Consider the following 26,484-nt stretch of genomic DNA (forward strand, 5'->3'; position numbering starts at 1 on the left):
GGGGGGGGGGAGGGGTGGGGGGGGGGGGGGGGGTAAAGCTTGGTTCAGGGGGGACAAAATTATGGACCCTCAAAGGTGCAGCCCCATCTCCTTAGCTCCCATTGGAAACAATGGGGGATAGGGGCAACCCGTTTGGGGGTCCATAACTTTGGACACCCTAAACCAAACTGCACCAAACTTGGGGGGCATCATCAGAACAGTCTCCTTATGATACCCTGAAATTCTGGTGCTGATATCTCTAAAAATGCGCCCCTTGCAGGCCGAAATGTGAAAAAACACCAAAAAATAAAAACGCAGGAGTAAGCCCTGCAAAATTCCTGAGCCCTGGGCAGCTGCCCACTTTGCCCAATGGACATTACACCACTGAGTTAACTCCACCTCAAAGCCCTAGCTTTCATCTCCTAGCCCTTTGCTTACCCATCCACCCTTTCTTTCTCTTACCTTAGAGGCCTGCCTTTTAAACCACAAGTGTGTTAAAAATGAAACATTAATTTGCAGGCATAAAATACACACCGTAGTTTCATAACAACAGACATACCCCAGTGTATCCATATACCCAGTTCCTTGTTTAATACTCAACAAAATCTCTCTCCTGTCTTTTTGTCCCAACAATGGTCCCCGAGGCAGTTACCAAACATCCCTAATAAAACTCAATTTTGAAATTGTTTAGAACTAGCCTCCACAAACGCTATTCAACCAATTCTAAAAAGAGCTACCGGTAACTTACTTCCCAAGGCATAAAAACAAGAATTGAAAGTTTGAGGAGGATGCAGGGGTCACTAGTGCAAAGCCAAACAAAACAAAAACATCTTTACTTTTAGGCAAAAGGTTAGACAGACCAGGCGATCTTCTTCTTTTGTGATTTCTCTGTATGAACTCTCTGCCAAATTTTAGACCAATAGGAGAAAGCACTGTCATTTTCACAATATTACACACTTCACGGTGCCACCTAATTTCTGACACAGTCTAAACAGAAAAAAGGAGGAAATTGGGGTATGTTTGGGGTTCTTCTAAAAATGATTGAAGAGACAGAACAATGTTTACACTGTTGTAACTCAGTAATCCTTGCTTCATTTTTTTATTACCTGTCGCTATGTTATAAGTAGTTCAAAGTGCCATAAGAAAATTGTCAAAGTTCATAGTGATAGAGCACTGAAGACCGTGAATAAAGACTTCTTCTTCTTAGGGCTTTTTCGCACACACGGTTTGTTCTTGAATTAAGGCAATCTGCATCGACATCCTGACCTTTTTGTTGCTATTTCGTCGCTCGAGATCATTCACACATCACCAGGTTGTTGTGGGTGTTCTTGTTGCTTCAGAAACCCCTTGGTTTTGCATTGCCCTGGAATGCAGTACAAATGAGAGTTCCGATTGGCTGTTGTGCCGTCCAAGGGCATGTTCCGTGTGACGCTTGGCCCCCGTCATCATGAGCTAACAAGCTAATGAGTCAGCGTGATTTCACTATCACAGTGTACCACTGCATTGAAAACTTGCTATCTCGAGATATCGGGGCGGCGTTGGAAACAATGCACTGCATGAGCGACCGCGAGGAGGGGCGGGAGGAGAGTGAGACGGAAACGAAACAGTGAAATGTGTGTGCGCAACTGGCAAGCTCTACTGCATCCTGATTGGTTGGAGGAAATCGCATCACACAGTGGGCGTGATCCCTCGCAGTCGCTTGTTCCAGTTGTGTTTTGCACCTAAGCACCAGATTGTGGGGGGAATCTGTTTTATCCAAGAAAGTTGCACAATTATCAAGCGACAGGAAAAATGTGAGACAAAGGCTGAAATGAGCGACAGATTAGGGGTCGGGCCACATTACGGCTCAAGTGTGTGCTAAAAAAAGGCAGAAACCGTGACGACCTCACATATTAAATCAAGAACAAACCGTGTGTGCGAAACAGCCCGTAGAGTACTGAAACTCAGCTATAATGTTTCCCCACTGTATTTTAACCCCTTGTATGCAACACATGTGGAGGGAAGGCAGCTTGTATGACTAGATCTTATCAGATCTTGGAAGCTAAGCAGGGTTTCCAGGATCTGGAAAAAATAAGGAATTTTGATTTCCTGAAATTTAAAATGACTATTCATTGTGCAAAAGCCATAACAACTGGTTAGTAAACTTTTGAACAGGAGAAGAGAACTGTCTCATCCATAGAGGAAGGTAATGACAAACCACTTCTGCTTCTCACTTGCCTTGATAGCCTCTTAGTGTGGTTGCCACAAGTATGCCGTGACTTGAAGGCAGTATACATAAGCATAAGCATTTATTGTCATTGTGCACGCACAACGAAAATTTACAGCAGCATTCCTCGATGCACACAATTCCAGACTCATACCCCATCCTCACTTTCCCCTTCCTCCACCCGTCCCTACACAGCCCCAAACACATCAACACGAAGCCACGGAGTTCAGCATCGCCACAGCTCTAGAGTAGAAGCTGTCTCTAAGCCTCTTTGGCCTAGTTTTGATAGACCTGTATCGTCTTCCTGTTGGTAACAGTTCAAAAAGAGAGTGTGCTGGATGAGACGGGTCTCTCAGAATATTTTGTGCTTTCTTTAGGCTTCGGGAATTATAGAGTTCTTCCAAGGAGGGGAGAGGGCAGCCGATAATCCTCTGTGCAGTAGTGATCAACCTTTGGAGCGCCTTCCTATCTGCCACTGTGCAACTGGAGAACCATACACAGATGCAGTCGGTTAAGACACTCTCTATAGCACAGCGGTAAAAGGACACCAGGAGTTTTCCATTCAGTTGTTGTTTCTGTTAGGCACAGGGCAGAGCCCTGTGTTCAGAGCTAAAACTCTGTCCCAGCGGCAGTCTGTATGCCCCAGGTCAAGTCCTCTTTAATCATAAGCCCAGAAATTTAAAAGCCATGCCGCTCTCTTGGTCCGTTTATAGTCAAGGGCAGAATTTCTGAAACTATTCCTTCTATAGTCCACTATAAGCTCCTTTGTCTTGTTAATTACGCACCTGTGTGATACCTGAAGTGGCCTACTCTGCAGTAGTCTCAAGATGAAGCCTGTGTTGTGCTTCCTCCTTGACTTCTTTACCTTTCCAGATGATCGCAGATGATCAGCTACCCATGTTATCTTGGGTAGAATGGCAAAAAACAATTAGCACATGGCGGTGGCTGCATTAAGCAATCTTTTAGTCCCAATAAATGGGCTGTTTTACTTCAGCAATACAGGTTCTTAAGAAGCATAAATGCTGAATGGTTACACAGTAGGGTTGAAAAAAATGTCAAGTACAAAGAAGTTCCATTAGGTCTACTTACCATTCTGGTTGGAAGATAGGTGCAGGAGTTATTTTGCATGCAATATTAATTAGCAGACATAAGTATACACCATATTTTTTATTACAAAGCAGAACATAAGAACATAAGAACAAGCCAGCTGGATCGGATAAGTCCATCCAGTCAGCTCTGCTACTAGCAGTGGCCCACCAGATTGCCTTTGAGACTCCACATGTAGGATGTGAGCATGACCTTCTGGGGCTGTTGCTCCCGATCACCTGGTCTGTTAAGGCATTTGCAATCTCAGATCAAGGGAGGATCAAGATTGGTAGCCATGGTCGACTTCTCCTCCATAAATCTGTCCAAGCCCCTTTTAAAGCTATCCAGGTTAGTGGCCATCACCACCTCCTGGCAGCATATTCCAAACACCAATCACACGTTGCGTGAAGAGTGTTTCCTTTTATTAGTCCTAATTCTTCCCCCCAGCATTTTCAGTACATGCCCCCTGGTTCTAGTATTGTGAGAAAGAGAGAAAAAAATTTCTCTCTATCGCGTGCCATAATTTGTAGACTTCAATCCTTATCCCCCCCTCAGCCTTCTCCTCTCCAAACTAAGGAGTCCCCAACGCTGCAGCCTCTCCTCATAGGGAAGGTGCTCCAGTCCCTCAATCATCCTTGTTGCCCTTCTCTGCGTTTCCATCTCCTCAATATCCTTTTTTGAGATCACGTGACCAGAACTGGACTGAGTACTCCAGTCTTGCGGTCGCTGCACAACATATGAGGACATGACAATCTTTTAGTTTTATTATCAATTCCTCCTAATGATCCCCGTATAGAGTTTGCCTTTTTTACAGCTGCCATGCAGTGATTGACATTCCATGGAACTATCAACTAAAGCCTAAATCCCTTTCCTGGTCTGTGACTGATAGCACCCCAACCCCTGTAAGCGTGTATGTCAGGGTAGGAACCTCGCGGCTCTCCATACGTTCAGGAACTACCATTCCCACCAGCTACCAGCATGGCCATTGTATGCTGACCAAACTGATGGGAATTGGATCCCTGAACATCTGAAGCTTAATTCTAAATATATCAGTTGGATTTTTGCCCCAATGTGCATCGCTACATTTTGCTGTTAGACTGCATTTGCCAACCAACTCAACTGACCTTAAAAATAAAAAACAAGATACAGACAAATGGAATTAAAACAGGACATAAAGCGGACAAAATGCGTAAGGTTGGTGGGAAAAGAGGTGATCAAGCGTCCATTAATCTTTGACTTGAGCACCTCTAATAAAGTCAGCGGTTTCTCCCGTTATCCGCCGTCGCTTCAATGTCGTAGATGAATAGTGTACTGTATCGCGTTCAACTTTTTTTTTGGCCCTAGAGGCGGGATAAGTAGGGAGAGTCTAGGTAACATGTATACCTCGGGCAAAGAAAACATAATACCGTATATGCTAGGAGTGTATAAGGCGACCCACATATAAGTCGAGGCACTTTATTTTCCACAAAACTGGAAAACTTATTGACTCCGTATAAATTAGAGATTAGAATGCAGCAGCTGCTGGTAAAATTTCAAAAATAAAACAGATACCAATAAGAATTACATCAATTGAGGCATCGTGGAGTTAAATGTTTTTTAGAATATTTGTTTCAAAGGAAAACAGTAAACTGGCTCTGTAAGAAGGTGGAAAAGAGGGTCAACAAGAACAATATATGGTCTCAACAGTAACTTTAAAGTACAAAACCTTAGCTCAATCAGCAACTACAGAAACAAGCACGGGAGTTAAAATCCTTCAAACTGGATTCCTCATTATGTCTGTATGTCAATTGTAGCCGCTTGGATTTTTATTATCAGAAATGGAAATCTACTATTAGCTCCATTGCCAAACAATGGGGATGGGGGCACCCTTTTGGGATCAATAACTTTGGATCTGACTAAGCTCACCAAACCTGGCTGGTATCATAAAGGGAGCTCTCTGATGAGACCAGACGGGTTTGGAGTTGTTGATTCCGAGTCAAAAGTTATGGACCACCTCAAAAGGTAGCCTCATCTACTAATAGCTCCCATTGAAAACAATGGGGAATAGGGGCACCTCCTTTGGGGTCCATAACTTTGAGACCCCTGGACCAAACTTTACCAAACTTGGCTGGTATCATCAAGTCTTCTGAGGGTGCCCTGAAATTTGGTGTTGCTAGCATAAAACTGCGCCCCTGGCCGGCAAGTAAAAACACACACAAAATTTAATGACTGCATAAAGTGGGGGAGCTTTTTTCAGCATTGTGTGCTGAAAAGTCGGCTTATACATGAGTATATACAGCCGGTATGCTCAAGGTACTCAAGCAGTATCCTGACAATTTGCACATGTTCTATCTTGAAGTGGAATATTCAGCAACCCTTCTGAGCGGCCAGAGGGAGATAAGTTTACACACCTAAGCTTGAGTGATGATCCATCTCTGCCTGGGCTCTGACAGTTGGGATAGATGTTGCAGCAGTGGAGCAGCAGTGGCGTGGGAGGTTAGGCTCGTGTATCCAATCTGGAGGAACCGGGTTTGATTCCCAGCTTTGCCGCCTGAGCTGTGGGAAGCTTATCTGGGGAATTCAGATTAGCCTGTACCTCCCACATACCAGCTGGGTGACAGGCTGATCACAGCTTCTGGGAGATCTCTCAGCCCCTACCTCACAGGTGAATTTGTGAGGGGAAGAGCAGGGTGTGTGCTGAGTCTCCTGCAGGAGAGAAAGGGGGGATATAAATCCAAACTCCTCTTCTTCTTCTTCTTCTTCTTCTTCTTCTTCTTCTTCTTCTTCTTCTTCTTCTTCTTCTTCTTCTTCTTCTTCTTCTTCTTCTTCTTCTTCTTCTTCTTCTTCTCCTTCTTCTTCTTCTTAGCTGTGAGGCTAATTTCAGGATAGATTCAAAGTGCAAAGGAGAGCAAGATGTCCTGGCTGCACTCAGCAGCAACTGGTATACCCAGCGATATCCGCTATCCTCAGGTCCTATTTAAATGTAACAAAATCTCTCTCCTGCCTTTACCTGTCCATACAATGGTCACCAAGGTGGTGTTAAGCAAAAGCTAAGTCATAGACCACCGTAAATTCCGAAATAAGCTTTGTGTTTTGCCTTGAGAGGAATAGGGCTCGTGTCCACTAGGCGTTTCTCTGTGGAGACTCTGCCAAAAGCAAGTCTTTATACACTGAAACAAACAAAAACCAGGCTATTCTGGAGTCCCAGGTTACATATTGCTGTATTCTAAGTTTATGCACATTCAGTTGTACTGGACAAGTCCAGTTATTCTTGCAAGTTTTGCAAGAGCTTTTATTACATATGTCTGCAGATGGCGACTGTCGCTTAGCAATTATGGATTCCAAGCAAGCAAGATTATAGAAGCTAAAGCCTTAATCATTTGCATGTGAAGTCCACAAGTCCCCTCTTTTAATAACTGAAAAATCTTCATTCTTCATTATCATTTTCTATGTATTCCTTGTGCTTTCCCATAGCATTCTTTCCATAGGAGTTCCTGTGGTTTACTTGGATATGCTTTCCATCACAGACATACAAACAGGCAAGCATTGCAACAACAGCAGACTATAATGCATGCAAATTCAAATAAAATCAAGGCTACAAAAATACCTTTAAACCAAGCGAAATCTACGGTAAAAAAAATGGGGTTATTCAAGTCCAAACATCAGAATTTTACCTCCAGACCATCAATTTGGATTTATTATTTTTTTGAATATTATTTGAAGTCGGTGTAAATGACGCCAATGAAAGAGATGAGGGCATGGCGATATCATCAAGTGGAAAGCCAGCCAGAAGCGATCAGTGGATCTGGCTCATCTGCCGTACCGTGGTCCCTGGCACCTTTTATTAGGGTTTGGGGAAGGCGGAGGCGGGAGAAGGTTAAATTCATAGCCTGCGGGGGGCAGTGTCGCGTGCAGGAAGAAGCGTCTCCGTCTGGGTCAATTCCACATCAGTCTTGTGACCCACTGACAGAGCATCTGGTGACCTATGAGTCAGGGGATCTGTTGATGTGCATACATTAAAGACCCAGGAGGGCACAGATGGCATGAGCATTCCTGTGCACTTTCTGAGGCTCTACTAGGAATCTGAGCACACCCTACATTATTGTTGATAAGCGAAGTTGTTGGAGCTGCAGTAAATCACAATGGTTTAAAAGGGTGATTTAAACCCACCTTTGTAAGTGAAAGCAAGATAGCATGTCATAAAAGCGGGATTGGGATCTAAATTCGAGGGTGGGACTATGTGAGTCCACTCCTCTCAGATGCAAACTTCGTCATTAAAGGAAAGATTAAGCAGTGTGTGGGCAGGATACAGCCCTCTATTAGATGGAATTTTAGCAGTAAGTGCTCCTTCATGGGTACACTTCGCTGACAAGTGTTAGATGGAGGCTTGATATACCCCATCCTATTGCTTCCTCTAGAGAGAGGGTCTCTAGAGGCAGAATCAAAGTCCACACTAAGATCAGAAAGCAGCATACATTTGGCGTGTGTTCTCCTTATATTAAGGTGTGTTCCAGATGATCGATATAGAACTACCTTGCTTAAGTAGCAATGATCGATAGCAATGATCGATAGCAGAGCGACCTTGATTAAAGCCAATCTGCTCATGGCCAATTATATTATTGTCAGATGCTCGATATAGATATGTATTGTCGAAGGCTTTCTAGCGGAATCACTGGGAGTGCTGTGTGGTTTTCGGGCTGTATGGCTGTTCTAGCAGCATTTCTCTGGTTTAGCCTGCATCTGGCTGACATCTTCAGAGGATCTGATGGTAGGAATTGGAATTCACAAGCATGGACAATTTCAACAGGAAGGAAGAGGAATTTCAACGGAAGGAAAAGAAACCATGAAATGAACAGAATTTGGCTGCCAATGTTGAAAAAACTCCTAGAATCAAGACAGTGACTGATCAGCTCCTGAAACCTGGGACAACTATAGACTATAGCACTCAAAGGGAACAAAGACCAAGGTCTTCTATTCAGATCCATTCAACTATTGACCTTTGCTTCATTGTTACTCCATGCTGTGACTCACATGCCAGGCTACTCTATTCAGATCGCCTCAACTTTTGACCTCACAGTATACATACTCACCTTGCTTTCCATTCCTACCATCAGATCCTCTCTAGAAGATGCCAGCCATAGATGCAGGTGAAGCGTGGGAGAGAATGCTGCTAGAACTGTAGCCATACAGCCGGAAGCCACCTGGCACTCCATATAAAATAGTTTGTTCAATAGGTGTTTTAGTACGGTTTCCTGCGTGACTGATAACAGATTGGACAGTAATTAGAGGAGTGCAGAATAATATATATATGGCTTAAAACACTGTGAACTATATATGTGTACATATCATTTCCTTAGAAGTCTCAGATAGTACAGTCTTTGCTGGGCCTTCTTAACCACCGCGGCAGTCTGTATGCCCCAGGTCAAGTCCTCTTTAATCATAACGCCCAGAAATTTAAAACTAGCCACCCGCTCTACTTGATCTCCGTTTATAGTCAAGGGCAGAATTTCTGAGCTATTCCTTCTATAGTCCACTATAAGCTCCTTTGTCTTGTTGGTATTACGCACCTGTGTGATACCTGAAGTGGCATTTCTCTGCAGTGGTCTCAGATGACCTGTGTTGTGCTTCCTCCTTGACTTCTTTACCTTTCCAGATGATCCTTGCAGATGATCCAGCTACCCATGTTATCTTGGGTAGAATGGCAAAACAATTAGCACATGGCGGTGGCTGTGAGGTAAAAGCAAATCTTTTAGTCCCAATAAATGGGCTGTTTTTACTTCAACAGAAATACAGGTTCTTAAGAAGCATAAATGCTGAATGGTTACAGTAGGGTTGAAAAATGTCAAGTGTAAAAGTTCCATTAAGTCTACTAGCATTCTGGTTGGAAGATAGGTGCAGGAGTTATTTTAAAAATGCAATATTAATTAGCAGACATAAAGTATACACCATATTTTTATTACAAAACCAGAACATAAGAACATAAGAACAAGCCAGCTGGATCAGACCAAAGTCCATCCAGTCCAGCTCTCTGCTACTCGCAGTGGCCCACCAGGTGCCTTTGGGAGCTCACATGTAGGATGTGAACGCAATGGCCTTCTGGGGCTGTTGCTCCCGATCACCTGGTCTGTTAAGGCATTTGCAATCTCAGATCAAGGAGGATCAAGATTGGTAGCCATAGATCGACTTCTCCTCCATAAATCTGTCCAAGCCCCTTTTAAAGCTATCCAGGTGAGTGGCCATCACCACCTCCTGTGGCAGCATATTCCAAACACCAATCACACGTTGCGTGAAGAAGTGTTTCCTTTTATTAGTCCTAATTCTTCCCCCCAGCATTTTCAGTGAATGCCCCCTGGTTCTAGTATTGTGAGAAAGAGAGAAAAATTTCTCTCTGTCAACATTTTCTACCCCATGCATAATTTTGTAGACTTCAATCATATCCCCCCTCAGCCGCCTCCTCTCCAAACTAAAGAGTCCCAAACGCTGCAGCCTCTCCTCATAGGGAAGGTGCTCCAGTCCCTCAATCATCCTTGTTGCCCTTCTCTGCACGTTTTCCATCTCCTCAATATCCTTTTTGAGATGCGGCGACCAGAACTGGACACAGTACTCCAAGTGCGGTCGCACCACTGCTTTATATAAGGGCATGACAATCTTTGCAGTTTTATTATCAATTCCTTTCCTAATGATCCCCAGCATAGAGTTTGCCTTTTTTACAGCTGCCATGCATTGAGTTGACATTCCCATGGAACTATCAACTAAGAAGCCTAAATCCCTTTCCTGGTCTGTGACTGATAGCACTGACCCCTGTAGCGTGTATGTCAGGGGTAGGGAACCTGCGGCTCTCCAGATGTTCAGGAACTACCATTCCCATCAGCCCCTACCAGCATGGCCAATTGGCCATGCTGACAGAGGCTGATGGGAATGGTAGTTCCTGAACATCTGGAGAGCCGCAGGTTCCCTACCCCTGGTGTATGTGAAGTTTGGATTTTTTGCCCCAATGTGCATCACTTTACATTTTGCTACATTGAACTGCATTTGCCAGCCAACTCAACTGACCTTAAAAATAAAAACAAGATACAAGACAGAGCGGGTATTAAAACAGGACATAAAACCGGACAAAGCACGTAAGGTTGGTAAGGAAGAGGTGATCAAGCGTCCATTAAATCTTTGACTTGAGCACCTCTAATAAAAATTCAGCGGTTTCTCCCGTTATCCCGCCGTCGCTATTATTCAGCAGATGAATAGTCTTTGTATGCGCCGAACAACTTTTTTTTATTCCCTAGAGGCGGGATAAGTAGGGAGAGTCTAGGTAACATGTACCTCGGGCAAGAAAACATAATACCGTATATACTCGTGTATAAGACGACCCACATATAAGTCGAGGCACTTTATTTTTCCACAAAAAACTGGGAAAACTTATTGACTCACGTATAAGTCGAGGGTGGGAAATGCAGCAGCTGCTGGTAAATTTCAAAAATAAAAACAGATACCAATAAAATTACATCAATTGAGGCATCAGTAGGTTAAATGTTTTTGAATATTTATTTCAAAGGAAAACAGTAAACTGGCTCTGTAAGTGGAAAAGAGGGTCAACAAGAACAATATGGTCTCAACAGTAACTTTAAAAGTACAAAAACCTTAGCTCAATCAGCAACCAAGCTAAAACACAGGAGTTAAAATCCTTCAAAACTGGATTCCTCATTATCATCTGTATGTCCAATTGTAACCCAACTTAGATTTTATTATCAGAAATGGAAAATCTACTATTAGCTTCCATTGTAAACAATGGGGGATGGGGCACCCTTTTGGGGATCAATAACTTTGGATCCCCTGACCCAAACTTCACCAAACCTGGCTGGTATCATAAAGAGACTCTCCTGATGAGACCAGACAGGTTTGGTGAAGTTTGGTTCCGAGGGTCCAAAGTTATGGACCCTCAAAAAGGTAGCCTCATCTACTAATAGCTCCCATTGAAAACAATGGGGAATAGGGGCACCTCCTTTGGGGGTCCATAGCTTTGGACCCCCTGAACCAAACATCACCTAACTTGGCTGGTATCATCAGGAGAGTCTTCTGAGGGTACCCTGAAATTTTGGTGTTGCTAGCATGAAAACTGCGCCCCCTGCTGGCCGGCAAAGTAAAAACACACGCAAAAATTTAATGACTCGCATGTAAGTCGAGGGGAGCTTTTTCAGCATTGAAAATGTGCTGAAAAATTCGACTTATACATGAGTATATACGGTATGCTCAAGGGTCTCAACAGTATCCTGACAATTTGCACATGTTCTATCTTGAAGTGGAATATTCAACCCTTACGAACGGCAGAGGGGAATGCGTTACACCTAGCTTGAGTGATGATCCATCTCTGCCTGGGCTCTGACAGTTGGGATAGATATTTAGCAGTGGAGCAGCAGTGGCGTAGGAGGTTAAGAGCTCGTGTATCTAATCTGGAGGAACCGGGTTTGATTCCCAGCTTTGCCGCCTGAGCTGTGGAGGCTTATCTGGGGAATTCAGATTAGCCTGTACACTCCCACACATGCCAGCTGGGTGACCTTGGGCTAGTCACAGCTTCTCGGAGATCTCTCAGCCCCACCTACCTCACAGGGTGTGTGTTGTGAGGGGGGAAGGGCAAGGAGATTGTCAGCCCCTTTGAGTCTCCTGCAGGAGAGAAAGGGGGGATATAAATCCAAACTCCTCCTCCTCTTCTTCTTCTTCTTCTTCTTCTTCTTCTTCTTCTTCTTCTTCTTCTTCTTCTTCTTCTTCTTCTTCTTCTTCTTCTTCTTCTTCTTCTTCTTCTTCTTCTTCTTCTTCTTAGCTGTGAGGCTAATTTCAGGATAGATTCCAAAGTGCAAGGGAGAGCAAGATGTCCTGGCTGCACTCAACAGCAACTGGTATACCAGCGTATCCATATCCTCAGGTCCTATTTAAATACTTAACAAAATCTCTCTCCTGCCTTTCTGTCCATACAATGGTCACCAAGGTGGTGTTAAGCAAAAAGCTAAGTCATAGACCACCGTAAATTCCAGAAATAAAGCTTTATTGTTTGCCAGCGAGAGAAATAGGGCTCGTGTCCACTAGGCGTTTCTCTGTGGAACTCTGCCAAAAGCAAGTCTTTTATACACTGAAACAAACAAAAACCAGGCTATTCTGAGTCAGGTTACATATTGCTGTATTCTAAAAGTTTATGCACATTCCAGTTGTACTGGACAAGTCCAGTTATTCTTGCAAGTTTTGCAAACTTTTATTACATATGTCTGCAGATGTGACTGTCCGCTTAGCAATTATGGATTCCCAAGCAAGCAAAGATTATAGAAGCTAAAGCCTTAATCATTGCATATGATCCACAAGTCCCCTCTTTTAATAACTGAAAAATCTTCATTCTTCATTATCATTTTCTATGTATTCCTTGTGCTTTCCCATAACATTCTTTCCATAGATTCCTGTGGTTTATGGATCATACTTTCCATCACAGACATACAAACAGGCAAGCATTGCAAGCAACAGCAGACTATAATACCTGCAAATTCAAATAAAATCAAGGCTACAAAAATACCTTTAAACCAAGCGAAATCTGGTAAAAAATGAGGTTATTCAAGTCCAAACATCAAATTTTACCTCCAGACCATCAATTTGGTTATTATTTTGAATATTATTTGAAGTCGGTATGGCGACGCAATGAAGAGATGAGACGCAGCGATATCATCCAGTGGAGAGAAGCCAGCGGCGGGCTAGAGCGATCCGTGGATCTGGCTCATCTGCCGTACCGTGGTCCCTGGCACCTTTTATTAGGGTTTGGGGAAGGCGGGAGAGCGGGAGAAGGTTGCGCAATTCATAGCCTGCGGGGGCAGTGTACGTGCAGGAAGAAACGTCTCCGTCTGGGTCAATTCCACATCTGGGGGTCTTGTGACCCATGACTCAGGCATCTGGTGACCTATGAGTCAGGGGATCTCGTGATGTGCATACGTAGGAGCCCAGGAGGGCACAGATGGCGCAGGCATTCCTGTGCACTTTCTGAGGCTCTACTGGGTCCACTGACACACCCCTACATTATTGTTGATAGCGAGATTGTTGGAGCTGCAGTAAGTCACACAATGGTTTAAAAGTTGATTTAAACCCACCTTTGTAAGTGAAAGCAAGATAGCATCATCTGCATAAAGCAGGATTGGGATCCCTAAATTCCCGAGGGTGGGACTATGTGAGTCCACTCCTCTCAGATACAGAGCTAGGTCATTAAAGGAAAGATTAAACAGTGTGTGGGCCAGGATACAGCCCTCTATTAGATGGAATTTTAGCAGTAAGTGCTCCTTCATGGGTACACTTCACTTGACAAGTATTGTTAGATGGAGCGCAGTATACCCATCCTATTTAACTTCCTCTAGAGAGGGTCTCTAGGGCAGAATCAAAGTCCACACTAAGATCAAGGAAAGCAGCATACAGCTTGAGCGTGTTCCTCCTTGTATATTAAGGTGTTCAGATGATCGATAGCAGAACTACCTTGCTTAAATGGCAATGATCGATAGCAATGATCGATAGCAGAACGACCTTGATTAAAGCCAATCTGCTCATGGCCAATTATATTATTGTCAGATATCGATATAGATATGTATTGTCGAAGGCTTTCACAGCCGGAATCACTGGGGTGCTGTGTGGTTTCCGGGCTGTATGGCTGTGTTCTAGCAGCATTTCTCTCCTGACGTTTCACCTGCATCTGTGGCTGGCATCTTCAGAGGATCTGATGGTAGGAATTGAAATTCACAAGCACATGGACAATTTCAACAGGAAGGAAGAAGGAATTTCAACAGGAAGGAAGAAACCATGAAAATGAATGTTGCCAATGTTGAAAAACTCTAGAATCAAGACAGTGACTGATCAGCTCCACACAAACACAGGACAACTATAGACTATAGCACTCAAAGGGAACAAAGACCAGGATACTTCTATTCAGATCCATTCAACTATTGACCTTGCTAGCTTCATTGTTACTCCCATGCTGTGACTCACATGCCAGGCTACTCTATTCAGATGGCCTCAACTTTTGACCTCACAGTATATATACTCCACTTGCTTTCCATTCCTACCATCAGATCCTCTGAAGATGCCAGCCATAGATGCAGGTGAAACGTCAGGAGAGAATGCTGCTAGAACATGGCCATACAGCCCGGAAGCCACACAGCACTCCATATAGATAGTTTGTTCAATAGGTGTTTAGCGTACAGTTTCCTCGTGACTGATAACAGATTGGACAGTAATTAGAGGTGCAAGAATAATCCCCCCTTTTTTGTAGATGGGGACTATGATAGCATCCCACCAAGCCTCTGGGACATTCCCTGCCTTATCAACAGCTGTAAATAAGGTTGCCAGAACTGGGGCCCACCATTCTTCAAAGTGCTCGAATAGTTCTGGTGGGAGAAAGTCAGGACCAGGGGATTTATGGCATTTAAGACTGCCAGTGAGCTCTTTTACTTCAGAGATCATAACTGGATTTTGAACACAAGTGGGTTCTTTAAATAAATCAGAAAAGTATTGAAACAAAATAGGCCTAGGGATTATGATATATGGGCCTCCCACTGAGAATTGATAGCTTTTGCCCTGCATGGCTTAAGTTGAAAATGTAACTGTTCCCAAATGGAAAAAAAATATTCTTGGGGTAAACTGCTACACTCAGATTTAAATGTTAAGTCCTCAAAGATACTACAGAACAGAACAGAACAGAAAGCCTTTATTGGCATATTAAAAGATACTACAGGTTGCAAGGAACCTCCGAACTCCTGAATCACCCCATACAGCCTCCTGTTCATGACATAGACAAATAAAGGGTTTACTTACATCTGGTAAGCCCAGAGCTGGATACTTCATTAAATTCTTGACTGAAGAACGGTACGCTCCTTCTATCTGGGATGGTTGTCCTCAACCCCACCCACCTCACAGGGTGTTTGTTGTGAGGGGGGAAGGGCAAGGAGATTGTAAGCCCCTTTGAGTCTCCTTCAGGAGAGAAAGGGGGATATAAATCCAAACTCCTCCTCCTTTTCCTCCTCCTCCTCCTCCTCCTCCTCCTCCTCCTCCTTCTTCCACCACCAAGTGTGCACCTTTGGGAGGGACGCACCTGGAGCTTAGCCAGCCAGATCAGCTGAATCAACCCTGGTGATCAATGGGGTGATAGATGTCACAGCCAGATCGCTCTCACATTAAGTCAGTTTTCAAGGTTTTCAAAACAATAACTTCTTCGGGGGTCTAGACAAGACGGTCCAGTTGCTGTTGATACCACTCGTCCTTTAGGGGCTTGGCATGCAAACTGAACCCAGGAATCCATTGGTGACAGAATCCTACTATACCCAGGAAGATCCACAAGGCTTTCTTTTCTCTGTGGCAAAGGGATCTGATTAGCGTTTTTATTCTGTCTACTCTCAATTTCCATGCGAAGCAAGTATGGTAGAAAGAATTATGTTAGGTTTAGGCACTACAGCATGATATATTACAACTATCTGATTAATAGATCACAAATGTTGAACTAACCAGTATCTTTGGTTCCCTGGTTTCTTTACTGCCAGAATGGGGGCATGATATTCTCCCTTCCAGCAACAGTTGCTCAGTGACAGGTTTCAACCCTCCCCTTCCTTCATCCGACAGAGGGTATTGCTTGACCCACATTGGATCAGTCCGTCCCCCTTAAAACTGAATTTTAATTGATACCATTTTTACTTTTTCCAGATTTTCACCAATTGCCCAAACCTGACTGACTACTTTCTGGAGATCACAACCCTCTGGCTTAAGCACCTCACTCTTAGGCCCCTTCTGCACATGCAAAATAATGTGTTTTCAAACCACTTTCACAACTGTTTGCAAGTGGATTTTGCCATTCCGCACAGCTTCAAAGAGCACTGAAAGCAGTTTGAAAGTGCATTATTCTGCATGTGTGGAGTGAGCCTATCATTCAGTATTTCTTAACATCATACAAATATACTGCAAGCCATCATTTTGCTCACAAAAATCAATTACAGCATCCGATTTTTCCAGAATATCTCTTCCTAATAATGTGATTGGGCAATCCAGTGCTAGTAAAAATGAATATGAAATGGTTGTCTCTCCAATCTCTGCCTATTTGGGCACTCTTGGGCCCAAGTCCTTTCTTTTTACAAACTCCACACTAATCATTATCTAACCCTTTCGATTCTCCCTCTGCCTTTATTCCATTACTTCTTCGCTACTTAATGTCATCCTTTCTATCTCTTTTAAGCTATTTTCACACCTCACTCAGTCAGTCACCCACGATATACCTGACATGCCACTTTTACCATTTTGGTTGCCCTCCTCTGGACACATTTCAGCTTGTCAATATCCTTCTTGAAAAGTGGTGCCCAGAACTGTACACAATATTCGAGGTACACAACATACAATGCACACAATATTCCAGGTTTTGACTATTTCCACCCCCCTGATGCATAGAACAGTACCTGAGGTGCTATATTAATTACCATCAAGGGTGGGGGGGAAGTCAGTTCAATGATTTCCCAGCCTCACCTCTACATTTTAAAGAAATCTAATAGGGGTAGTAAGAGACAATGGAATAGATAAAGCTCTCCCCACCCTTTTCTGCAAGCAGAACCAGAGATTTTGAGATTTCAAAATGCTGGAAAGGACTTTGGGAAGAAAACTTCTGGAGGCTTCAGGAAATGGAATTGTCATGGATTCCATAACTGCCCCCCACCCAAGTGAAAACCGTAATCTGGGGTGGTGGGGGTGGTGAACACCTTTTCAAAACAGGTCCACTTTCTGCCCTTGAAGCATCTCCTCATGGCACAAAAGTTGGCTAAGTTGTTTGTAAGTCATGTCTATAGAGTACATTCAGTCCCAAGTAAAATACTTTTTGACGAGGAGCCAAATTTGTATCTATGGCTCATTCCGCCCATGCAGAATAATGCACTTTCAAACTGCTTTCAGTGCTCTTTAAAGCTGTGCGGAATAGCAAAATCCACTTGCAAACAGTTGTGAAAGTGGTTTGAAAACGCATTATTTTGTGTGTGCGGAAGGGGCCCAAGTTTTGGTGATGTTTTTTGAAACTGTTATGTGATGAGCAGGGATCAAGCTCTACCCACCATCCTCAGACAGACGGTCGGAGAGGGTGATCCACGTGTTGGAACAGTACCTGAGGTGCTATATTAATTATCATCAAGACAACTGGATTGACCTTCTGCTGTTTGTAGAATATTCCTACAATAATTTTATGCATCAGAGTACTGGACACTCCCCTTTTAAAATGGCCTCTGGTAAGAAGGTGAAACCATTACCATTGCTTTAAAAGGAGAGGGAGGGGCTGAAAGTCTTGCAGGACTGGTTGGGGGACATTCAAAAGTCTTGGCCCCATATCCACAAGGCTTCTGTTAAGGCCAAAGAGACTTATAAGTTCCAAGCTGACAAGAAACACAAGAATGTCTGCTGTAAGGTGGGGGATTTTTCTACATCTACATTTCCACTTAAACTAAGGTGACCAGATGGTCACCTTTGTGAACCGGGACGGGCAGGTAGGTGGGCGGCCGCACGCGCAGCCGCAGGAGCACACTGCCTTCTGGGGTGCTCCCGTTTCCCGCCCTGTGACAGGGCGGGAAACGGGAGCGCCCCAGAAGGCCGTGCGCTCCTGCGGCCGCGCGCGGGAGGCTGCCACACTGCCTTGCGCCCCAGAAGGCAGTGCGGCAGCCTTCCAAAAATCGGGACACTTGAAAAAACCCACGGGACAAATTGTTTTAAGGCGGGACTGTCCTGCCAAAAGTGGGACGTCTGGTCAGCCTAACTTAAACATCCACCTAAACATCAGGGTCTACATTTCCACTACGAGCCTGGGCTATTCACAGCCCAGGCACAAGCTGGGCCACAGTTATTAAGGGCTGTTTAAGGTGGTGCGTGTTATAAATGAAATGATTGTGGAAATTGAGTTGCCTAAAACTTACAGATCTGTATAGTCTGTATTTCACTCCAGCCTCCTGGAAAAGGCACCTCCAGCTGACCTTGGTCACCTGCAAGCATAGGTGCCTTACCCCCAACCTTATTGACTCAAAAGGACCACCATGAAGTTACCTGCACCCTGGATTCTAGAGCGCACCGTGGCCGCTTGCTGTATCTAGTTGCTTGGAAACATTTTCCTGAGGGGGAGATTGAACTGGTGAATGTCTCAAATGTTCTGGCCCCTCATTTGGTGCATGAGTTTTACCGTGTCTATCCTCAGCACCATGGGGGCCTCAGGGATTACCTTGAGGAGTGCAGAATGTAATGATCTGAACCTGTTCCGGCCCAATCCTGTCATTTCTCCCGGCTGGGATGTTGGATCCTCTCTCTGAGAATGTTGTTTCATGTCTGCTCCTTAGTTTCACTTTTCGACTTATCATAAGGTGACCAGATGGTCACCATTGTGAACCGGGACAGGCGGGTAGGTGGGCGCGCGTGCAGCCGCAGGAGTGCACGGCCTTCTGGGGTGCTCCTGTTTTCCGCCCTGTCACAGGGCGGGAAACAGGAGCGCCCCAGAAGGCCATGCGCTCCTGCGGCCGTGCACGCGGGAGGCTGTCGCACTGCCTTGCGCCCCAGAAGGCAGTGCGGCAGCCTTTCAAAAACCAGGACTCTTGAAAAAACCCGCGGGACAAATTGTTTTAAGGCGGGACTGTCCCGCCAAAAGCGGGACGTCTGGTCAGCCTAGCTTATCAGCTTGTTAGACAGCTGCTTTCTTTGCACTTCAAAGTGGTGCGGAGGATGGGTTGCTTCGGATTAGTGAAGTTTGTGCCTCTAACTTCCCCTGGGAATGGAGGGGTGCCTGCTACTGTCCATGGGAACTGATACCGAAGGGTGGTACCAAGCAATGTGGAACCTGGGCATTGTGGGAAGGGAGGTGAAATGGGGTGACAGCATAATGGAAGCTGTTTTGGAACTCAAATCTTAGTTCTGTCACTGGAAGTCTAAATGCCTAATGCTGTTTTCAATAAAGAAAATTGTTTGAACCTGAAGTTTCATTATTGAACAGCCCAGGGGCACGACACGGCCTTGACAACTCTAACTGATGACCGTCACTGGGACAGGCACAGTGGAAGCCTTGGTTCTTTCAGAAGCCTTCAGTACTGTTGAGCACAGCATGCTGCTGGAAAGGTTCACTGAGGGGCTTTCCGCACTGACAGAGTTGTACTGGTTTCTACCTAGGTTTGCCTCAGTGAATCCGCACTGCAACCGAGCTCAACATTGTTTTGTCTCAGTCCCCCCCGCCTCAGAACTGCGACATCCCTGTCGCAGTTATGTACTGCACCTTTCTGCTGGAACAAGGTCGATACCGCTTCGAAGCTTCAAAGTGTGGACGCATCGAAACGACACCTCATCCGTTCAACCAATCAGGAGCCGCTTTTGTGGCATGCGCAGAACGGGAGAGTCGTGGCGGGCAGAAAGTGCATGTAACTAGGGTTGGTCAATACTAAAAAAATTCGGTAAAATTCGGATTTGGGTATTTTGGGGCATAAAATGATTTGTATGCCCGAATCCGAATCATAGCCAATTCGGATATACCCGAAAATTCGGGTAAATCCGAAAAATTCGGGTCCGTTTTATTATTTTTTTGAATTTTGGGTGTTTTTACACGTTTTGGCCTGCAGGGGACGCAATTTTAAAGCTAGCGGCACCAAAATTTCAGGATATCATCTGGAGACTGTCCTGATGATTCTCCCCAAGTTTGGTGCAGTTTGGTTCAGGGGGGGCAAAGTTATTGACACTCAAAAGGGGTGCCCCATCCCCCATTGTTTCCAATGGAAGCTAACAGGAGATGGGGGCTACACTTTTGAAGGTCCATAACGTTGGACCCCTGAACCAAACTTCAACAAACTTGGGGAGTATCATAGGGACAGTACATTTATGATACCCCGAAATTTTGGTGACAGTAGCTCTAAAACTGCACCCCTCACAGTCACCCAAAGAAATTTCCCCAGATTCTGTGCTCTGTAGTGGCTGGCTGGCTCCATTGCAGCCAATAGGAAATTTCTGTGGGAGGGCTGTGGAGTGCACATTTCTCATGGTAAACCCACAAAACTTTCAGGGTGTCTTCAGGAGAGTCTCTTCATGACACCATCCGGGTTTGGTGACCGTTGCTTCAAGGGGTTCAATGTTATGGGTAGGGTCCATCTCCCACTGCCCCCATAAGCAAAGTTCCTCAAACCTGGATGGTGTCATTCAGAGACTCTCCTGAAGATACCCTGAACATTTTGTGACTGTACCTTGATAAATGTGCACCACACAGCCCTCCACCAGAAATTCCACATTGACAGCAATGCAGAAGTCACTGCAGAAAAAAGAACCTTGGGCAAATTTTTGGGGGTGCCTGCAGGGGCACATTTTTAGACATATCAGCACCAAAATATCAGGGTATCATCAGGAGACTGTCCTGATGACACCCCCACGCTTGGTGCAGTTTGGTTTAGGGGGGCCAAAGTTATGGACCCTCAAAATGGTAGCCACCATCTCCTTAGCTGTCATTGGAAACAATGGGGGATAGAGGCCCCCCTTTGAGGGTCCATAACTTTGGCCCCCCTGAACCAAACTGCACCAAACTTTGGGGGTATCATCAGGACAGTCTCCTGATGATACCCTGAAATTTGGTGCCACTAGCTTTAAAAATTCCGGTTTTCATGTTTCACCGCTCCTGCACATGAAGCCTGCTGGAGTGAGTGAGCGGTGAAACACGCAAACCAGCATTTTTAAAGCTAGTGACACCAAACTTTCAGGGTAACATCAGGAGACTGTCCTGATGATACCCCCAAAGTTTGGTGCAGTTTGGTTCAGGGGAGCCAAAGTTATGGACTCTCAAAGGTGTAGCCCCCATCCCCTATCAGCTCCCATTGGAAACAATGGGGGATAGTTGCACCCCTTTTGAGGGTCCATACCTGAACCAAACTGCACCAAACTTGGTGGGCAACATCAGGACAGTCACCTGATGATACTCTGATAATTTGGTGCCGATACATCTCAAAATGCGTCCCCTGCAGGCACCCCCAGAAATTTGCCCAAGATTCTTTGTTCTGCAGTGACTTAGCTGTATTGCTGTCAATGGGGAATTTCTGGTAGAGGGCTGTGAGGTGCACATTTCTGAAGGTATGGTCACAAAACTTTCAGGTATCTTCAGGAGAGTCTCTGGATGACACCATCCAGGTTTGGGGAATTTTGCTTCAGGGGGTTTAATTCTATGGGACCCAAAAAGGGTAGGGCCCATCTCCCACTTCCACCTGAAGTAAAGTTCCCCAAACCTGGATGGTGTCATCCAGAGACTCTCCTGAAGATACCCTGAAAGTTTTGTGGGTTTACCATGAAAAATGTGCACTCCACTGCCCCCTCAGAAATTCCCTATTGACAGCAATGCAGCTAAGTCACTGCAGAACAAAGAATCTTGTGCAAATTTCTGGGGGTGCCTGCAGGGGGTGCATTTGTAGATGTATCGGTACCAATATTTCAGTGTATCATCAGGAGACTGTCCTGATGATACCCTCCAAGTTTGGTGCAGTTTGGTTCAGGGGGGCCAAAGTTATGGACCCTGAAAAGGGTAGCCCTCATCTCCTTAGTTCCCATTGGAAAGAATGGGGGATAGGGACACCACTTTTGGGGGTCCATAACTTTGGCCCCCCTAAACCAAAATGCACCAAACCTGGAGGGTATCATCAGGACAGTCTCCTGATGATACCCTGAAAATTTGGTGCTGATATGTTTAAAAATGTCTCCCCTGCAGGCCGAAATGTGAAAAAAACACCAAAAAATAAAAACGCAATTCGGCTGGTAATCCGAATCCCATGGATTCGGATCTGTTAGGATTCGGACAGCTCAGATTCGGCTCCTGCTCGTCCGAATCCGTCCGAATCCGTGCAGATTCGGTAAAAATTCGGATTTGGACTGTCCGAATCTCCAACCCTACATGTAACTGTAAACTGTAAAAAAGAACGCTCCCGTTTCCCATGGTAACACAAGCTCCAATCACGATCGAGGAGTGAGACAGGCACCAAGATGATCCTGCCCACTTAGCTCGGTTCCAGGGGGCCAAGTAAGTTGCTGTGCGGACAGCCTGGAATCGCTCTCCACTGAAGGGAACCGAGTCGACCTTAGCTCCCTTCTGTAGTGCAGAAAGCCCCTGAGAGATGTATAGAGCACTAAGATGGTTCTGTGTTGCTAGAACTGTATGCAGAACGTGATGAGAGAAGACGAGTGTCTGGCCAGTAGGGTCTGAAATGTGGAGGACCTGCAGAGATAGACATTTTGTCTCCATACGGTTCCATATTTCCATTACGGTTCTGGAAGAGGTTGTCTGGTGGTTTAAAATGAAGTATCACTGATAATGCACAACTCTGTCATTTTTAGGAAGTCCTGAACTGTTGTCTGGAGTGAGTAAAGGGCTAGCACAAAGCAGCCACATACATTTATGGCAACCATTTTACAAATGTGAAATAAAAGGTAGGGAAGCAAAGGCAAAGTCAAGTACTGGAGAATTCATTTTATTGTGACTAATATTGATAACACCTTCAATATGCACTGTGTTGATAACCCTCATTAGAAGGACCTGACACTATGGCAATCATAATCTATAAACCTATGATGAAGTCAGAAAGAAGGAACCCAGAAATGTGCCCTCAAAATTGGTGGCTAGGCAGGAATATGATCGCAAGTGAAAACAATAAATGAATAGTCAAACCTATGAGGAACCATCAATGGAACCAGGCAGTGTCCAGTTGTGGGGCAAGACTGAGATATGTTTTGCCTCCTCTATTGCCGCTGCCACCACATTGGGAAAAATCTAGCCCTTCTTGTTCACTTGAGCTTCTTGTAACCAGCCTCACAAGAGTATTGCTCTGTAGCGGCAGTGGCTTAGGAGGCTAAGAGCTCGTGTATCTAATCTGGAGGAACTGGGTTTGATTCCCAGCTCTGCCGCCTGAGCTGTGGAGGCTTATCTGGGGAATTCAGATTAGCCTGCGCACTCCCACACATGCCAGCTGGGTGACATTGGGCTAGTCACAGCTCTTCTGAGCTCTCTCAGCCCCACCCACCTCACAGGGTGTTTGTTGTGATGGGGGAAGGGCAAGGAGATTGTCAGCCCCTTTGAGTCTCCTGCAGGAGAGAAAGGGGGGATATAAATGCAAACTCTTCTTCTTCTCCTAGCGCACCAAGCAGCCAAGCAGATGGATAAGGATTTCAGTAGACCTTCCTCAATTATTTCTACATGGCACCAACTGAGCCTATCATGAAGGAGAGAGTCTTGGTGTACTCATAAAATGAAACAGATGCTTCCTAACCACCCTCAGTGAATATTACACCTGATCTCTGGCAGCTGCATCATTCGCCTCTGTCATCCTGCATGGTAGAAATACATGCTCCAAAGAATTTCCAAACAAAGAGCCCCACAGAAAGAAACTTTACAGATCCCACCCCACGTGCTCTCCTGGGGCCTCAGCCAATCAAGATGGCAAAGCTTGGGGGTCCAGCCTGCCAAACCAGAACTCTCCAATCATAAGCTGTTAACACATCAAAGCACCAGCATATCCCTCCCAGTAGGAAAAGGATGCTCTGTATTCACCAATATACTGTCTTACAGTTAGTACGATGGGATGGGTCTCACTTGAAAGTAGATGGTTGCTGTTGCCCAATGAGATTCTTTCGGTTATTTAAAGGCCTCAGTAATGTGTGAATAGAAGAATTCAGCAGACAACAATAACTCAAGACTTTGTCTGGAGTTAGATCAAAACTCCTTGGAATCAGCCGCTTGGCTGAGGGCTTTTAGATTCTGGCTGCAAATCCATTTTCTCCCGGACTATAATTCCCTGGTCCACCGTCTGCTCTCTGACACCCATTCCAACCCCTGGTTTTCCATAATCGAAGAAAAAATGGCTTCTATTGGACTGTCAGTGGATTCACTTTGCCCTTTGTCCTATTCAGAAGCTTATAGGAAATTAAAAGGTCAACTATTGGATAGAGAGTTCTCTACCCTAATCACCGAACCAAGAAAACGTGTTCCCCCCTGTATTTTTCTCTCCCGTTTGAACGGGGCCACTTGGCACACTACCTGTATTGCTTAATAAACCCTGCTCAAAGGAGAGCCATAATGAAATCTCCACCAGGTTTTAATGTTGCATGCTTTCTGCCTTGTTACATGGCAGATTTAACAAGAAAGAAAAGGCTAAAAGATTGTGCCCATGTAATGATGGCTCAGTTGAATCTCTGGCCCACCAATTACTACACTGTTTCAGATTCAAGGAAACCAGATCCAAGTATGTGAACCTTACTCCTTTACATTTACCCGATCTCCCCGATTTATTTAGATTACACTACTTGCTGGACAATCCTGATCCTTCTCTCTGTATGATAGTGGCAGACTTTCTCCTGGAAATTACTAAATGCCAGTAGGTTTCCTTCCACTTAACATCTATTTCCTGTACTGTATATGTTTTTTAATCAGTTTTTTTTACTATTGTTGTACTGTTGTCTATGCCAATAAAGGCTTGCAGCTGCTGAATAACTCAAGAAGTGAGGTCCAAATTTTAAACTCAGTTGAGTCTCTGAAGAAGCCTATATCAGGTTCACGGAGAAGCACATGAGGCCCTAAGGTTAGTGACAACATACAGCCCAGTTCCACCGAATTTGCCATGCCCTTGGCAGGAATGAAAGTGCAGTAGAAAAAAGTGGAGCTCACAGGGGAGCTAAACATGGTTGCATGTTAACGTGGCAAAGCACAGGTATGGTAGGGCATCGGAGGCCACGTACTGCCCACGTCAGGGGTGAGGTCCAGGTCTTCCTTGGATGTCCCAGGGGCTGGCTGGAAAGTGAACCTCTGCAGGAGACTCACAAAGAAGAGGAAGAGCTCCATCTTGGCAAGGGTCTCACCTGCACACACTCGCCGACCTGTGACAATACAGACGAGGGAGGTAAGCCGTGCTCATTTATGACATTTTAAACCATTTCTCCATGGAACAATGTTTCAAAGAATTTAAACATGAGACACAAAAAAAGTGTCTCTTCAGGGGTGGACGGTTTATAAATTTGATATACAAATAAATAAGTAAGTAAGTAAGTAAGAAAGAAAGAAAGAAAGAAAGAAAGAAAGAAAGAAAGAAAGAAAGAAAGAAAGACAGACAGACAGACAGACAGACAGACAGACAGAAAGACAGAAAGAAAGAAAGAAAGAAAGAAAAGAGAAGAAAAGAAAAGAAAGAAGAAGAAATATGACAGAAAGAAGAAGAGACAGACTAGACTGAGACAGAAAGAAAGAAGAGACAGACAGAAGAGACAAGAAGAGACAAGAAGAGAAAGAAAAGAAAGAGAAAAGAGAAGAGAGAAAGAAAGAAAGAAAGAAAGGAAAGAAAAGAAAAGAAAGACGAGACGAGACAGAAAGGAAGAGAAGAGACAAACCAGAAAGAAAAGAAAGACAGACAGACAGACAGAGAAAGAAAGAAAGAGACAGACAGACAAAGGGATCAGATTTGTTGTTAAGAAAGAAAGAAGAGAGACAGACATGAGACGAGACAGACATCTATCAGACAGACATCGACATCGACAGACAGACAGACGAGACAGACAGTGACAAGAAGAGAAAGAAAAGAAAGAAAGAAAGAAAGACAGAAAGAAAGAAAGACAGAAAGAAGAAAAGAAGAGACATTGTGAAGAGAAAGAAGAGACCAGAAGAGACAGGAAAGAAAGAAAGAAAGAAAGAAAGAAAGAAAGAAAGACAGAAAGAAAGACAGAAAGAAAGAAAGAAAGAAAGAAAGAAAGAAAGAAAGAAAGAAAGAAAGAAAGAAAGAAAGAAAGAAAGAAAGAAAGAAAGAAAGAAAGAAAGAAAGAAAGAAGGCAGGCTGAAGTTGATAGCAACCCAATCATTGTTGAGGAAAATAGTGAACACTGAAGGAAGTGAGAAATGGCCCACTGGGAAGACGTTCTTCCAAGTCAACCCGTTACTAAAATTGACAGTGATGTATCTAAAATGAGTTACCTGCAGAGAAAGGCAGGAAGGCGTCTCTCTTGACGAACTTTCCTTCAGAATCAAGGAAATGCTCAGGATAGAATTGAAACGGTTTTTCCCACTGAGATTCATCGTACAGCACAGAGTACAATAAGGGGACGATATGCGTTCCCTGCAAAGCCAAAGCAATAGATTACTGAAGGAAAGGAAGATGGGCCGTCAAGCACAATTGCTGTCCTCCGGGCCTAGAAATTGCCAAAACAAACTGAGGCCCCTTCCGCACACGCAAAAT

At 44.6% G+C, this 26,484-nt stretch overlaps 2 protein-coding genes across 2 annotated transcripts in view; both read right to left on the bottom strand.

Annotated features, from left to right (window-relative positions):
- Window positions 1-26,484, bottom strand: part of LOC125436226 (cytochrome P450 2K6-like) — a 154,231-nt gene that overhangs the window by 28,382 nt on the left and 99,365 nt on the right. The gene's annotated exons all lie outside the window — the stretch shown is intronic.
- Window positions 24,954-26,484, bottom strand: part of LOC125436267 (cytochrome P450 2K6-like) — a 34,755-nt gene continuing 33,224 nt past the window's right edge. Inside the window, exons 9-10 of the mRNA XM_048503132.1 lie at window positions 26,223-26,364; window positions 24,954-25,138 (exon numbers count right to left, since the gene is read on the bottom strand). Coding sequence (XP_048359089.1) covers window positions 24,954-25,138; window positions 26,223-26,364 — 327 coding nt within the window. The remainder of the gene's footprint in view (window positions 25,139-26,222; window positions 26,365-26,484) is intronic.

This window comes from Sphaerodactylus townsendi, linkage group LG01 (assembly GCF_021028975.2).
Source record: "Sphaerodactylus townsendi isolate TG3544 linkage group LG01, MPM_Stown_v2.3, whole genome shotgun sequence".
NCBI classification, from domain to species: Eukaryota; Metazoa; Chordata; class Lepidosauria; order Squamata; family Sphaerodactylidae; genus Sphaerodactylus; species Sphaerodactylus townsendi.